This window comes from Manis pentadactyla, chromosome 3, assembly GCF_030020395.1.
Source record: "Manis pentadactyla isolate mManPen7 chromosome 3, mManPen7.hap1, whole genome shotgun sequence".
NCBI classification, from domain to species: Eukaryota; Metazoa; Chordata; class Mammalia; order Pholidota; family Manidae; genus Manis; species Manis pentadactyla.
The window spans coordinates 83734450-83751861 of NC_080021.1; the positions used below are offsets into that span (position 1 = coordinate 83734450).

The following is a 17412-nucleotide window of genomic DNA, read 5'->3' on the forward strand; positions in this document are numbered from 1 at the left end:
AACTAAAGAAGCAATTCTCATTCACCAAAATCAGAGTGGGAGTTTGCTTCCTCCTAGCCAAAGGAGAGTTTTTCTCTTCTATATATTTTTTCAAAGTATTTTATACCTAAATAACTGAGAAATTGATTAATGCCCATCAAAATAAGTAAACAAAATCACCTGGCAACACTCACATTCTTTCTCAAACATTTCACTGAGCCACAGGAAACAAATATTTAGAGAAATTTTCATTCCTGTTTGGAATTCACCCCCAAAGGAAAAAAAAAAAAACAAGATCTTTTAAAACTAACCAATCACCACAGTTTGGCTAAGGCTCTGCCCTCGTGTCTGAGGAGTACACTGCAGAAGTCTGGGTAAACCCAAGTGTCAGTCCTCTCTCTTAATCCACTTTGTCTCCATTAAGTAGAGATACAATAAACGTAGGGCACTGGCCGGTCTCTCATGTGATTACAGAACCAAATATTTACCAGGTTGACCCAACTGGCTATAAAGAATAAAGCACACGTTATCCACAGCTCCCTGTAGAAAGGAATCCAGGAGAGGGAAATAAGAGGGCCGAGGCCTTTGCAGCTTCCCTACTCTCCGTAGGACGAAGGGGCTAAGGAATACCAGGAGAAAGGGAACGAAGGAATAGATAGGCCATTTCTCTTTCATCTCATTCGCTCCTCACAGAAACTTGTGAGATTAGTGCATACGTATTTATAAAATTCTCAGGCCTGAAAAATCAATACATAAAGAATTGCAGCGTACTGGTCCAAGTCGTAGGAGACTTGGGCAAAGGGTGTGGGAAAAACGAAGTCATATGTGGAAGGAAGCGGCGACTTTGTCAGCGCGGTGTGATCAAGAGGTTAGTAGATGCGGGGCTGCACGTTGAGATGCTCGGCGCTGGGCAGCTAATTCCGCAAGAGGGCGCCGCAACCGTGCGCCCGAGCGACTCGCCGCCTGTCTCCGGCGACCTGCGGGTGGGAGTGTCCGACTGCCCAGCGTTTTCAAGCAAGAGAAGGGGTAGGAGAGCGGAATGGCCAGAGAGACAGGGGTTGCACCGGGAAGGGCTTATCCCTGTTCTTAACACCATGAGAGGCTGTCACAGCCAAGCTCGAGTCTCCTTCATGCAAACCCCATGCCTCCCGGGATACGCGCGCTCACGCACGCAATCAACACCCACAACACCCCCGCACGGGCGCATGCCCACACGTGCACACAAGCGCGCGCGCGCTTTCCCCTGTCTCCCTGTCTCAGAGGCTCAGGCAGCCATCCCCGTGCTCTTGGTGGCCACAGAGAGCCTACAGCGCGGGGAAGGCCCAGGCGCTGCCCGCCAGCCTGAGCAAAAGCACGAATAATCGCTGCCCGGAGGAAGATACGAAGTGCTGTGACGAGTGTGGATGCCGCGGCACCCTCGGGCCTCCCCTCCTCGCATCCAGGACGCCACTTGGAGCCTGGCAGACGGACAGTTTGGGGCGAGGGGAGGAGAGAAGGCGAAGGGGCTCCCGGCAATGCCACCCCTTTCCCGCCCCTCACCTCTCCCGTGTCTACTTCGGGGTGGACTCGGTGCCCTTTGGCATTAGGAAGCGTCCAGTGTGTGTTCTCTTTGGTCCTCACACTCGGTGCTCCTGCATCTCCGGGAGGCTCGGCTGATGCAGACTGCGAGCAGAGCCAGGGCGCGTGGGCTTCACTAGGGCTGAGGTGGAGCCCGAGGATCCACGTCTCCACAGGTTCCTTGGCGGAAGCGCGCGGGCTTCCCCCACCCCGGCGCGGGGCCGGGACGGCCGGGCGGGCTATCAGGCGGTGGCGCGGCAGGCCAGCAGCTGGCGGAGGCTCCTGCGGAAGCTGTCGTCCAGGAAGGCGTAGAGAAAGGGGTTGAGGCAGCTGTTTGCGTAGCTCAGGCTAGTGATGAAGTAGGAGACGGCGACGACCAGCGGCGTCTGCGGGAGATCGGTGGTGAGTGCCACCACGGTGCTCAGGTGGTAGGGCGTCCAGCAGAGGAGACACACCGCCAGGATGGCCGCCACCAGGAGAGTCACCCGCTTCTTAGCGCGGCCCAGCGCCTTGGAGTGACTGTCCAGCCGTATGGCGTGCAGCCGGCACAGCAGGGTGGTGTAGAGGACGCAGATGGTGGACACAGGCACTGCGAAGCCCAGCACAAACGTGTAGAGGCGGCTCGCCCGCCACCAGAAGGCCTCGGGCTGCGGGAAGACTAGCACGCACTGGCGCCGGCCCTGCTCGTCGTCGAGCCGGGCGAAGACCGCGAAGGGCAGCACTAGCAGCGTCACCAGCCCCCACACCGCCAGGCTCACTGCGCGCGCGACGCGGCACGAGCGGCCAGCCACCCGGCGCGACGCGGCGCTGGCCAGCACCACTAGGTAGCGGTCGGCGCTCATGACCACGAGGAAGTAGAGGCTGGAGAAGGTGTTGTACTGGTCGATGGCCACAACGAGCTTGCACATGAGCTCCCCGAAGGGCCACCGCTGCAGCAGAAAGTCGGCGATGTTGACGGGCAGCACCAGCGTGAAGAGCTCGTCGGCGATGGCCAGGTTCAGGATGAATACGTTGGTGACCGTATGGGTGCGCGGCGCCCGCAGCAGCACGTACAGCACCGCCGAGTTGCCCGCCAGCCCCAAGGCGCAGATCACCGCGTAGGCGACCGGCACGGCCACGGCCAGCGACGGCGGCAGCGGCGGTGGCTGCGGACTCGACGCGTTGGGGCAGGCCAGTCCCGGCTCGGAACTCGAAGCGTTGGGCATCTCGGCGAGGGCTGAAGAGCGGACTACCCCTTCCCAGCCCTGCCCGGTGGGGCTCTGGTCCCGAAGCCGGCTTCGGCGCGATGTCTTTCCTGGAGGCGCGATCCCCGCTGCCTTCCTAGCGCGCCGTTGCGCGGACTCCGGAGGCTGCAAAGCAGGGTTCAAAGTGCGGGTTAGGCTTGCCCACGTGCAACTGTAGGGAGAGGTGCGGGTCCTAGGGGAGAGGTGGCGGGTGCCCCAAAACTGCCCCCACGTCATCGCTCCCTGCTACCTGTTGAGATCTTATTCTAACCAGTTGAATACGTCAAATAAGTGCTAGAGAGAAAAGAGTTCTTACCCTTTGTTGGAAAAATGCAAACCCCTCTCTTCTGCTTTAGGGCACCCTACAGACCGGAGATCCCCCGGCACATTGTGCAGTGATAAGCTTCGGTGCCCCTAGGTTCCGTGCGCCCTCGGAAACTGCAAGCGCGACTGCAGCGTCTGCTCACCTGGCCGACGCAGGGGATGGCCTGCCTGCTCTGGAGCGATAGGGAGGCAGAGGGCTCTGGGGAGGCTCCGACTCCAGCCCAAGCGCGTCAGTCTCCCTCTGCCCCAGGCGGGCGCTGGCGCCTCCAGGTCGGGACCACTCGGGATGCTCGGGGCTGCGCAGCCGCAACTGCATTCGGCTGACCGCCCGCCTCCCCCTCCCACCCCAAGCGGAACAGCCACAGAGCGAGGAAAGCATTACTCAAAAATTAAGGAATTCTTTTCTTCCAGTGGTGTAACCTGTCTCTATTTAAATTACTAAAAAGCTCTTCTTTTTAAAATTAAATTCAAGAAAAACAAAGCTAGGGTGTTACAGGTTTATTTTTAAAGAGCAATGTGATTGAGGCTCCAATTCCATTTCTTAAATACTGTACGCCACAGGGACTAAAGTAATTTTTTTTATTCAACTATAGTCGATATACAATATTATATTGGTTTCAGATATATAGTAATTCAAAGTTACATATATTAGGAAATGCTCACCACCATATATAGTTACCGTCATCACCATACAAAGATATTACAATATTATTGAGGTATTCCCTATACTGTACATTTCATCCCCTGACTTACTTATTTTATAATAGGAAGCCTGTGCCTCTTTATCTCCCTCACTTATTTCCCCCCGCCTCCCACCCCCCACATACCTAATGTAATTTTAAATTAAAGTTACATTTATACTACATTGCTATACAAAAGGGAAAAGTGAATGCAATTTTAAAATGCAAATCACTGGATGTGTATAGTACTTTGGTCTTCACAAGGTTACAAGATTGTTAGTAACAAATAATTGTGGACAATTTGAGATACTTTAGGCTTTCTAAAAATGTGTGTAATGGCTTTATTAACCAAGACAAACTGCTTCTGAAAGCCTTTGAGGATACCATGACTTAATGCATGTTTCCTAAATGTTACAAGTTGCCCAACACACTGTCCTGATTCTGCCCTGCTGTCCCAGCAGTGCTGCCATTGAAGCAGAGCAGGGCCTCCCTGGGCTCCAATGCTGCTGTGTCACTGAGCTTTGAGTTCTTCCTCTGCAAAAAGGGAAACTCACCCCAGACACCTCACGTTTGAGGTCTGAGTGAAATAACCTCAATGTTAGTTATCTTGGATTCTTATTTTCTTCTTCCACCTTCCCTTTGGGGAAGTCAGCAAATTAAAACACAGGATTCTACCCCACTTCCCTCTAAAAAAGTTCCCTTCCACAAGAGCAGGCAAAGCCCAAATAAAGTGCATTTCTGGTCCTTCATGAATCATCTGAAGAGAGAGTCTGAGCTACTGAGAAAGGCTGGAAGAACCAGTAGAAGAAGTCTCTGGTGGCAGAAATACAAATGCTTTCCTTTAACCACTCTGTTCTCTTTTACTAGGAACTACATAAATTTGGCTTCTCTGCAGTTTCATGTAAAGAAAATGACAAGAAAGTTAGGCTTTGTCCATGAGCAAAACTTGTGAGAAAGCACCATATAATGTTAAGTGAAACAAAAAAGAAAGATACATTCGAAACATATATAACATATAACACAAATGTATGTCTGTGTGTATATACATATGTGAACAGTTGCTTAATTATCAAATATTTGGGATTTTCTAGTTTTTAAATGATTGATTTCTAGCTTAACACTGTGGACAGAGAACACAGTGTGATTTCAATTCACTGGCATTTGTTGAAACATTGCACAGTAGTACATGGTTACCTTTCTAATTCTTTCATGTATTCTTGAAAATAACATGTGTTCTGCATTTGTTGAGCACAAAACTCTACATATGTCAACCAGTCATATTTATTATTGTGTTGTTAAAATCTCTCTATTGGTATTTTTATCTTGTGGTTTTATCAGTTACTAAGATTGTTAAAAAGTATTAATCAGTGATAGTGGATTTTTCTATTTATGCTTTTGTCAATTTTTGCTACACAAATTGATACTATTATATTAAGTGCACCCAAACTTAAGATTGCCATATTTCCCTGTGGAATGGACTCATCACTATACAGTATCTTTTTTTAACTGGATTATAATTCCTGTTCTATGTTGTCTCCTTTGATATTACAGGTATACCAATTATATTTCTCTTGTATTCTCTTGGGATATCTTTTCTTAAATCCTTTTGCTTGAAACCTTTCTGTGTCCTTATATTTAAAATATATCCCTACAACACAGAAAATATAACCAATAATATTGTAATATCTTAGCATGGTAGCAGGCCATAACTACACTTATTGCAATGATATTTAGTAATGTATATAATTATCAAATCACTCTGTTGTATATTTGAAACCAATATTGTATGTCAAGTATATTGTAATAAAAAATAAAATAAAATGTGTCCCATGTAAGCCTAATGTAGGTTTTTAAATCCAGTCTGACAATATTTGTCCTTAAATTGGAGTATTTAGTTCATATTTTATTGATGTAGTTGTATGATATTTGGGTATATCTACTATATTATTCTTCATTCTCTGTTTCTCCTTATTCCCATCCCTTTCCCATTTCTTACATTCTTTTGGATCAAAATTAATTCTTTTACTATTCAGTTTTCCCTACTTCATTAACTGATTGGTTCTACATGCTTTTGTTTAAATTGCTGAAATAAAAACTGGATATGAAATACTAGATTTTCACTTGTTTTATTTCAGCAATTTAAATGACATTCCATTTCACTATTGTTTCCATTGTTTCTATTGGAAAAGTAGTTTCCTGTCTTACTATAGCTCTTCGATGCCCTTTTCTGTAACTGTTTTTAAATTATGTCTTCAATTTTATCTTTCAGATGGTAAACTATGATGGGCTAGGAGTTACTTCTTTTATATTTATCCAGGTTTGAATTTTTAGAGCTTCTAAAATATGTGACTTGATTTCATTTCTTTTGTTTTTAAGTTTTGGAAAATGCTCAGCATTCTCCTAGAGAGAACCAAAACTCATTCTCTCTTGTCCCTCTTACTGAGACTCCAGTTACATGTATGTTGGCCTTCATGCTCTTTTCTGTGTTTCCTACACTTTTTCTTCTCTCTACTTCAATCTGATCCCCTAAATCGTGGCTTTCTTGGCTGCTCCCCAATGCCTTCAAACAGCTGTTTCAGTTTTCTCAATTTTCATGGTAGTTCATAACAGGAGGGTTTGTGTGAATCAAGCTACTTCATCATAACTAGAAGCAGAGGTTAATATATAAAGTTTTCTACACAGCACAATACCAAATTAAAAGTATACTGTATGTATATATGTATGTTTTCATATACACAATTACATGTAATTATGGAAGAATAATCAAAATATTTCAGTAGTATATAAAGAAGAATAATCAAAAAGTATTGCAGTAGTACATGGATTTGGATTTGCAGTAATTTTCATTTTCTTTGCATTTTTATGAATTTCCAAAACTTTTTTTATAGTGAAATTGCATTATATTTATAATAGTAAAAAATAATATTTATAAAAATTACCATAATTATACTTTGTGGTCATGAGATATTGACTACTGAGAAGAAATTAAGAATACTTAGGGAAGGTATTTCTTTCAGCACATGAAAAGGTAGAAACACTGAACTCATAGAACTTGTCATGGGGGAAGACTAAATGCTTTCTCACTGAAATTCCCAATAAAATGAGGATATCTTCTAATCAACCTTGTATGGCAGGTTCTAGCCAGTGCAATAAGGACAGGAAAGAAATAAAAGACTCCCTGACTGGGGACAAAGAAGTAAAACTGTCATTATTTGAAGATACCATTACTGTCTATTAAGAAAACCAGGGACTCGACAAAAACACTAATAGAACTAATAAATGAGTTTAGCAAGACTGCAGGATACAAGATCTATAAAAAAGAAGTCTATTGCATTTCTACATACTAACAACATATGATCAGAAATGAAAATATCTAAAAAACAGTATCATTTACAACAGAATTAAGAAGTACTTAAGGATAAATCTTACAAAAGATGTGAAAGACATACACTGAAAACTACAAAACATCGCTTTAAAAAATCAAGAAAACCTAAGTAAATGGAGAGATATACTACATTCATGGGTCAAAAGACTCAATATTGTTAAGATGTCAGTCCTCCCCAAATTGATCTCTAGATCAATACAATCCAACTCGAAATCTCAGCAGGTTTTGCTTTTCTGTGTGTGTTGGGGGACAGGGAGGTATATAAATTTACAAATTTATTTTTAAATTCATATGTGAATATAAAGGATCTAGAGTAATTCGCCAAACAACTTGGAAAAAGAAAAAGAAATTTGAAAGACTAACACTACCTGCTTTCAAGACTTACTATAAAGCTAGAGTAATCCTGACAGGGTGGTGTAGACAAAATAGGTCAATAGTACAGAATGGAGAGTTTAGAAATAGACCTTTGTATATAAGGACAGCTGATTTTGGACGAACATTCAGAGGCAATTCAGAGAAAGTCTTTTCAAGAAATGGTGCTGGAACAATTGGGTAACCATATGCCTGAAAATGAACTTGAATCTGTATTTTACATTATATATAAAAATTAACTCAAAATGGACCATAATCCTAAATGTAAAATCTAAAATTACTCAATAGAAGAAAAATAGAAGAAAATTTTTATAACCTTGGGTTAGGCCAAGATTTCTTAGATACATCAAAAGCACAAGTCATAGAAGAACAAATTGATAATTTGTACTAAATAAAAATTAAAAACTTCTCTTCAAAAGATACTTTAAAGAGAATGGAAAGACAAGCTATAGACTGGGAGAAAATATTTTTAAAGCTTAAATCTGGATTTAGAGGATTTTTATCACGTATATTTAAAGAACTCTCAAAATTTAGCAATATGAAGACAAACAATCCAATTAGAAAAACGGGCAAAAAATTTGGATACTTCACCAAAGATAACTGGATGACAAAAAGTACATGAAAAGCTGCTCAACATTATTAATCATTAGGCAAATATAAATTAAAATCTCTATGAGATACCAGTAAAAGACCTAATACAAAGGCTAAAATTAAAATGTCTGAGGACACCATGGCTCCAGAACGCTCATAAACTGTTGGTAGAATGGAAAAATGCACAACCATTTTGGAAACCTGTTTGATAGTTTCTTAAAAGCTAAATATACATCTATCATATAATTAGGTCTTTCCACTCCTAGGTGTTTGCTCGAAAGGAAAGGAAATATATATTCATACAGAGCCTTGTGCATGAATGTTCATAGCAGCATTACATATAATAGCCAAAAGCTGGAAACAACCCAAATGCCTGCCAACAGGTATAAACTATAATGTATCTACACAATGTAGATATATGATAAATAATGTAAAATAACATAAATATGTAATATATAAATTTGTATTAAAACATACATAAAAATTATATACAATATATAAAAATACAAGAAAACAAATATACCCAAAAAATAAAAAGGAATGAAGTAGTGATACACACTACAACATGAACGCATCTCAAATAATTATGCCAAGTGACAAAAGTTAGACCAAAAAAAAAAAGTAAATTTGTATGATTGTATTTATAAAAGCTCTAGAAAATCCAGCCTAATCTATTCTGACAGAAATCAGATCAGCTTTTGCTTGGGGGAAGGAACTGGAAGGGCAGTAGGGCACAGAAGGATGGGAGGGATGATTTCAAAAGACACAAAGAACGTTACCGTGTGTCAGTTACAATGCCTCAACCAAACTATCCAGAAAGTAATGTGATAACTTGGGGAGACAGGAGGTGGGACTTTACCGTCTAGGAAAGAAGTTGAAACAGACCCTTCATACATAGAAGCCTGTGCAGAGAGCTCTAGAAAACACATGGCAGTTCAAAGCAAGGGCAGGAAAAAGAGATGTTCCCAGCTTAGTTGAAAGAAACAAAACTTACCAAAAACTGAATACTTTAACCTTTTATTTCGAATAGAGCTTCAGTCCAGATCTGCACTACCCATTTGCTACCATAAGCTCTTTGCCTTTAAACTGGCATACATACTGATCTTAGTGCAGAATAGTAGTCATAATTCTGAAGTTGGTGTGCATCTTTTCCATCCACACTTTTATAGTTTTGATATATTCTTTGTACCCAAAATATATATAATATTGCTTTGAGTATTTTAAATATTTACATAAATATTGTCATCTAGATATACTTCTGTACCTTGCTTTTATCCAGATTTACCTATTTGATACATTGTTATTTAACTTTACTTTTTAATACTTTATAGTATTTTCTTTTATGCAAATACCAGTTTGTTTTAAAAATGCACTTTATCTCTATCCTTGACCCTCCTTCTTTCCTTAGATTCTTTTCATTCTTATTATTCTTAATTTCATTCTTAACATTCTTATTTATACTTTTTTTAATAGTTTTGCCAGACTATTTCAATAGTCTTCCCCAAGATTCAGTTTTTTATTTTGTTCATCCTATCCTTTCTTTTTCTTTTTACAAATTCAGATATAATTGACATATAATATTGCATTAGTTTTAGGTGTAAAACACAATGACTTTATGTATTTATATACTGCAGAATGATTACCATAATAAATTTAGTTAACATCCATCACCACACATAGTTGCAGTTTTTTTCATATGAGAACTTTTAAAATTTACTCTCTTAGCAATTTTTAGACATACAATATTGTTAACTATAGTTACTGTGCTGTTTATTATACTCACAGGGCTTACTTATCACTGAAAGTTTGTACCTTTTCACCATCTTCACCTACTTACCCACCTCTATTCCATCCTTTCCTCCCAACCCCCATCTCTGGCAACCACCAATCTATTCTCTGTATCGATGACCTATGTGTAAAAAAAAAAAAGTCACATGTGTAAACTTTATATTTTTTAAAAACATGCGAGATCATGCAGTATTTGTCTTTCTCTTATTTCACTTAGCATAATGTCCTCAAGGTCTTTCCATGTTGCAAATGGAAGAATATCCTTGTTTATAGCTGATAGTATCCCATTATTATATATATCACAATTTCTTTACCCGTTCATCCATCGATGGACACTTAGGTTGCTTGTGTGTTTTAGCTATTGTAAATAATGTTGTAATGAACATAGGGATACAGATATGTTTTTGACAATATAAATTTCATATCCTTTGGGTAAATATCCAGATGTGGAACTGCTGGATCATACAGTTCTAATTTAATTTTCTGAGGAAAAATCTTCCATAGTGGCTGCAAAATGTACATTTTACAATTACAAACTACAACAGTGTAGGAGGTTTCCCTCTACTCCACATCCTCACCAACACTTGTTACCTTTTGTCTTTCTGATGTGACAACCATTCTAACATGTGTAAGGTGGTATCTCATTGTACCAATTCACCTGTATCCTATAAGTTTTGGTATGTACTGCTAGTGTCTGATTAAATATCTTTTTATTTTCATCATTTATTTTTCATCCATAAATTATTTGGAAGCTTTTTTTTTTATTTAAAATCATCTGGGTTTGGACTGACAATAATTCTTTGTTTAAAACAACATTATATTCCATGATTATAGCTTATGGATAAGTGAAATTAATGATAAATGTAAAGAATGGGAATGAGGAATTAGGAATATTCTAAGTCACCTACACAACCCATGAGTGGGTACAGTAGGATTGAAAGTAGAGTTAGATGAGTTGTATGGAGCCACAAAAGCTCCATACTATGTGGTTCCCATTACATGATGATCTAGAAAAGACTAAAAAATAGAGATGATAAAGACTGCAAATCTAGAGAAAGGAATAAAAAAAATTTTTTAACCAAAATATGCTAAGAGAGAAGAGAAAATGGAATCATATAAAATGTACAATTAAAATTTTACAAGGTAGAAATAGAGTTGAAGACTAAAACAGAAACAAAAACAAGAACAATGAATAGAAAAGTTACAAAAATGGTAGATATCAATCCAACAATACCAGTAATAAACAGACTGAAGGAGAAAAATTGCATGATTGTGTTGATAGATGTAGCAAAATTATTTGACAAAATCCAGCACCCATTCATGATAAAACTCTCAGCAGCAATAATGCATAACTTCATCAAGTTGGTAAGAAACAAAAAAAACCTCCAGGTAACATCATACTTAATGATGAGAAGCTACATGCTCTCCCCCTGAGATGGGAACAAAGCAAGCATGTCCCCTGTCACCACTCTTTCTCAATATTGTACTGAAAATTCTAAGTAATGCAATATGACAAGAAAGATAAATAAAAAACATATAGATTGGTAATGAAGAACTGAAATTGTCTTGGTTCACAGATGACATGATTGCCTAGTAGAAAATCCCAAATAATCAATAACAAAAAAGTGATTATAGCAAGATTGCAGGATACACAGTTAGTATTAAAAATCAAATTTTTTTTCCTATATGCCAGCAATGAACAATTCGAATTTAAAATTATAAAACACCATCATTTACATAAGCAGCAATAAATGAAATACTTAGGCAGAAATCTCATATAATATGTACAAGATCTGAGGAAACCTATAAAACTCTGATGAAATAAATCAAAGAAGATCTAAATAAATGGAAAGATATTCCATGGTCATAATGGGAAAACTCAATACTGTTAAGATGTCAATTCTTCAACTTGATCTATATATTCACTGCAATCCCAAGTAAAATCCCAGCAAGATATTTTATGGATATCAACAAACTAATTGTAAAGTTTATATAAAAAGTCAAAAGACTCATAATTGTAGCAGAAGATTCAGAATCTGCTCAATAGAGAAGTACAAAGTCAGAGGACTGATACTACCTGACTTTATGACTTAGTATAAAGCTATAGTATTCAAAGGTGTAATATTGGTGGGAAAAAAAAACAAATAGACAAATGGAATAGAGGACAGAACCCTGAAATAGACCCAAACAAATATAGTCAACTGATCTTCAACAAAGGACTAAACAATTCATCTGAGAAAGGAGAATCTTTTCAACAAGTGGTGTTAGAACAACTAGACATTCACATGCAAAAAAAAAAAAAAGAATCTAGACACAGACACATACTTTATGCCCTTCACAAAATTAACTCAAAATGGATTATAGATCTAAATCTAAAATACACAACTATAAAATTTCTAGAATGGAAGAAAATCCGGACAACCTTAGGTTTGGTGATGAGGTTTTAGACATGTCACCAAAAGTTCAATTCAAGAAAGAAAAAAAATTCATTAAGTTGGACTTGATTACAATCAGAAACTTCTGTTCTGCAAAGGACATTGTTAAGAGAATGAAAAGACAAGCCACAGACTAGAAAATATATTTTTAAAACATACCTTATAAAGGACTTATACCCAAAATATACAAAGAATTCTCAAAAATTCAACAATAAGAAACTAATTTTTAAAACACAAAAGAGCTAAACAAAAACCTCACCAAATAAGATACACAGATGGCAAATAGGTGTTTGGAAAGATGCTCAACATTGTATGTCATTAGAGAGCTGCAAATTAAAACAAGGTACCTATACACCTATTAGAATGGCTAAAATGGAAAACACTGACAGAGACAAGAGCTGACGAGAAGGTGGAGCAGCAGGAGCTCTCCTTCACTTTTGATGAGAATGCAAAATGGCGCAGCCACTTTGGGAAACAGTTTGGCAGTTTCTTGCAAATCTAAACATAGTCTTACCATAAAATCCAGCAATCACACTTCTATGTATTTGGTCAAACGAGGTGAAAACTTATGCCCACACAAAAACCTGCACATGAATGTTCATGACAGCTTTACTTATAATTGCTAAAACTTTGCAGCAACCAAGATATTCTTCAATAAGAGAATGTATGAGTAAACTGTGGTACATCCAGACAATGAAATACTATTCAGTGGTAAAAAGAAATGAGCTAACCAGCCATGAAAAGACTTGGAGGAAACTTAAGTGCATACTGTTTAGTGAAAGAAGCAGTCAGAAAAGCTCCATACTATGTGGTTTCCATTACATGATGCTCTAGCAAAGACTAAAAAATAGAGATGATAAAAAGATCAGGGACTGTCAGGGTTCTGGGGAGAGGGGTGCTAGGATAGAGAAGTAGGTGGTGCATAGGGAATCTTTAGGGCAGTGAAACTATTCTGTATGACACTGTAACTGGGTATATGAATAGAATATGACGTTATGTATTTGTCAAAACCCATAGAACTATACAACACAAAGCATGAACCCTAATGTAAACTATGGCTTGAGTTAGTAATATCCATATTGGTTCATCAGTTTTAAAATTGTACACCCTAATTAAAGGTGTGAGGAGGAGGAGTAATTAAATTAATAGGAGAGACTGTGAAAAGGAGGAGGGTGATATGTGGGAATGTCTTGTACTTCGGCCTCAATTTTCTGGTCAGCAAAATAAGTATACTGAAAAGAAAGAAAAAAGAAATCCTTTCCAGAAATCTGTAAATGTAATTAAGTTAATGAGTTGTTACAAAACACAGTGATCTTACATATGTGAGAAGTCATGCCATATCATTGATGTTATCATGTTCACATTGATGTTACTGCACTGAAATTATGAGCCAGGGAATAAATTCCAACAGAAATTTAAATTTAATAATCAGTCAAGAATTGTCAGAGTTAAATCCTAATTGTTTTATTATTATATTGCATCTCATTGCCAAATCAATATTCAGACTCAAATAGGAGCTATGTCTGTGTAGTTTTTACAATGTTATTAGGGCCTAATCCATTTCTTTCATGAGAGCCAAAGGAAAAATTTGATAAGCAATCAGCCAATCTTTGGTTAAGCATTTTCCTTAAGGAATTTAGCAGTCATTCTATTGATGGCTCATTTCCTATTACACGGCAATGTTTCAGTGTAGTTGCATTTCCAACCAGTAGCCTCAGGATGAAAGAACATCTCAGTTGTAAGGAAATGACTTTCCCAATCCATGCAAATAAATTTTCACATTTGATATTTCTGAGGGGGGTTAGTCCTGTACTCAAATGTTGCTCTTCTCTAGTGTTAATAAATCACTCTTTCACTTACAGTGTTGAAGTTTGAAGCTAAAACAGATGAAGGAAACCATTCTTATCAGTTTGCTCTTACAGCTTAGAAAGATTAGATGTTGAACATAAATTAGTGAAAGTACAACAAAATGTATTTTCATACTGGATTCCTGTACCAAGAGCATCGTTAGGGCTGAGTGATGAAGGGAAGGTACTGCCAGCCCAAGTCTGAGAGCGGGAGCAGGTGCACCTGCTGCTTTGTTTGCACAGATGTTCTTCAGGGGCCATTTCGCAGAATAAAATAAATGTAAGCATTTATCTGTGTGCAGTTTTTTGGAATAAAGCTGCTATTTCTGTTTCAAAATGAAATGCTGTGGCTGACGCTGAACATCTGACAGCACAAGGGAAGCACTGGAAGGAATGATCGGAGCAAAGTGGCCACTAGATCTATTAATCAATCTTGAGAAAACAATGATTCCTCATTACCATATAAGAAGCAAATCAGTAGCAAGCTGACTCACCTAACCAGAGATTTTGGTTTTCACATTAAGCATCTATGTCGGCTGTGCTCCTACCTGCCAAGTCGTGGCCGGGTTGTGTATCATCCAGAGTTGGTTCATGATCCCCAGGTCGATGCTTCTTGGACGGGGCTTACTCATCAGTAGTGTATTCAATAGAGCTAGTGCTCTAATATTTAATTTGAATGGTGGATCTTATGATTTTTGTCTTCTTTCATCAAGCCAGTGACAATATTTCCCAGAGTTTATAACTGTTCCATTTAAAACCCTGTGGTGCTGTTTATTCATCCTCCTCATCGTCTCTCACTAACAGTGGCCTCAAGTCATTCTAATTTCTCAGTCAGCTCCCTCTGGTGATAGTTTAATAATTTATCTCCTTTACTTCCTGATGGCCTGGTTAAAGTGCTAGCAGAGTTGTCTAGAAGAAAATATCACCAAAATGTCTGAAATTTGTCTGCTTCAGAGTGTGGAGGAATCATAATGCCAAGAAATATGACAGTGAGAAAGCAGGAAGCAGGTATTTATGGGGCAAAAGGCTCTGCAAGGTTAAGTGAAAATAGCATAACAAGGTAAGTTAAGGCTAAATAGGTTTCTTTAGGCAAGTTCTTTGAGATTCTAAGGAAAATCAGAGAAGTCCAAGAAAAACAATCACAGACAAAATTCTCTGCCTATGAAATATGTACAAATAATTATCAACTATTCATTTTTCTGGTCTCTAATATTTAACTTCAAGGTTTTTAAAAAATTTATATATTTTATAAGTTAGGATGAGGGACAGTGAATTCTGTATTTGAGGGATCTAATTTTAGACAGTTTTCAATGTTTTCATCCTGATTTTTCTCTCAATACTTCAACTGGAATAATTTCATTTGTCTCTCCCAGCTTTTTTATGAATATGTGGTACTGACATGTAAAGGTATTTTTACAAGAGCGAAAGCATTAACAGACAGAAACCAACAAACAGCAATCTAAATCCAGCTTGAGGATGCATTCTAAAAGGCCCTTAGAATATTTTGGTAATTGTGTGAAATGCCATCTCTTAACAGTAAAAACAAAGAGCATATTTCTATCTCCACCAGTAAGAATATCAGTGTAAATAATCAGTCTCAAATTTTAACCCGGTAGCCCTCCCAAAATTGTCAAAATTAATAATTTAGTCCAAAAAAACATTTTTAAAAACTTAATTTTCTGAATTGATTATACCTTTTAAATTATACATTTGAACTATATTGGTCAAGGTCCTGATATAGCCAACTAAGTTGCGATGACTGAACTTTATAATTAAAAGCAAATTTTCCCCTCTGGGCATGTTGCTTGTATATTTTGCTTCAGAGTTTTATACTCAAAAAACACACACAAAAAAAATAGCTGAAAGTAATAATCTGTAACTTCTGTGCTTACATTATTTTGTAAAATAACACTTCTCCATTTTTAATACATGCCAGTGAAGCCCCAAAGACAAGACTTCTTCCAAGGAAGAAAAGTGACACATTATCAGTGAACCATGTAATTGTACATATAGCCTTATGGAGAAATGGTTGTTTCTATTAGAAGTCATGATAGATGAAGCATAAACCTTCTCGGTTTATGAATACAAACGAATAGACAATAATTTTTAAAGAAGTAATTAAGTTAAAATCACCTACAATAGTTAGGAGTAAGGGTAGAGAGAAATATGGAGATGTATTTATTAATACAGCATTAAACTCCAAGACACATAGAAGTCACTAACAACACCATCAAAAAACACTGTTGCTAAACACTGGAAAATATGCATATACTCTTTTTCCAAAATCTTGGTTTTTATTTGCTTTGAAGCTATCACAGTTTTTTTTAAAAATAGAAAATGTAATTTCTTGTACTGAGCATTGTAACATAAATGTGCTCATATTTTCATAAAATGATGATGTCTGTGCACACATACACTTGTTTGTGATTGTATTTGTAAAACATGTGATTTGCCATCCAGATTTACCAGTCTTTTGGTAATACAACATTAAAAGGACTCAATACTTAAGGATCCAGCTGTTTCTCTGTACTGGTGATATACTCAGGTCTGCTATCATCCCAGATTTCTCCTGCTAAATCCATGCTCTGTGTCCAAGTACCTACCGTCCACCTTCTCCTGCATATCCAGAGACAGTTCTAAGCCAGCTTTCCACAGCCAAACCAATCACTTCCCATCCCACAAACCTGATTGTTACATTTTCTGTGATGGCATAGCCAGAAACCCTAGCCAGAAACCTCTTACCCGATCTCTAATCAGAACTCTTGCTGAACCTAACTCCTAAATACCTCTTGAATCCAAATCCTCCTTTCAATTCCTGCTAGCCCAGCCCAAGTTCAGGTCTTAATCATGTCTTGTCTGGGAAATAGCAATAGCTTTCTGGATTCCTTATTTCTACTCCAGTGGTAGTCTTGTCCCAATACCAATTTTATATTGTTGCTTGGGTAATAGCTCTCAGACCCAAATATGATCATAGTGTTCCTTCATTTAAATCTTTCAATTGAATTATATTACTGTGAGATAGAATTTGAACACCTTATCCCATCAGCCATATTAACTCCTTGCAGGTCTGGGGGTCCCTCCTCCGTGTCCCATGATGTTTGAACATCCCCACAACCTTCTATGTTCTAGAGGCCAATGTTTGCTTACTCTTCTGTTGTTTCTGACTAGACTGGATGCTGACTGAAAAGAGGTGAATGTAGCCTTAATGTCTGTATTTCAATGCCAAATACT

At 38.5% G+C, this 17412-nt stretch overlaps 1 protein-coding gene across 1 annotated transcript; it reads right to left on the minus strand.

The window, feature by feature from the left end:
• Positions 1-867: 867 nt before the first annotated feature.
• Positions 868-3626, minus strand: NPBWR1 (neuropeptides B and W receptor 1). The gene has a single exon (XM_036924106.2). It carries the CDS (start codon positions 2994-2996, stop codon positions 1779-1781), a length of 1218 nt encoding a protein of 405 aa, XP_036780001.1. The 5' UTR covers positions 2997-3626; the 3' UTR covers positions 868-1778.
• Between the last annotated feature and the right edge of the window lie 13786 nt (positions 3627-17412).

Excerpts from the sequence above, each read along its gene's own strand:
- NPBWR1 (XM_036924106.2), bottom strand. The coding sequence starts at position 2,996 with ATGACGTGGGGGCAGTTTTGGGGCACCCGCCACCTCTCCCCTAGGACC.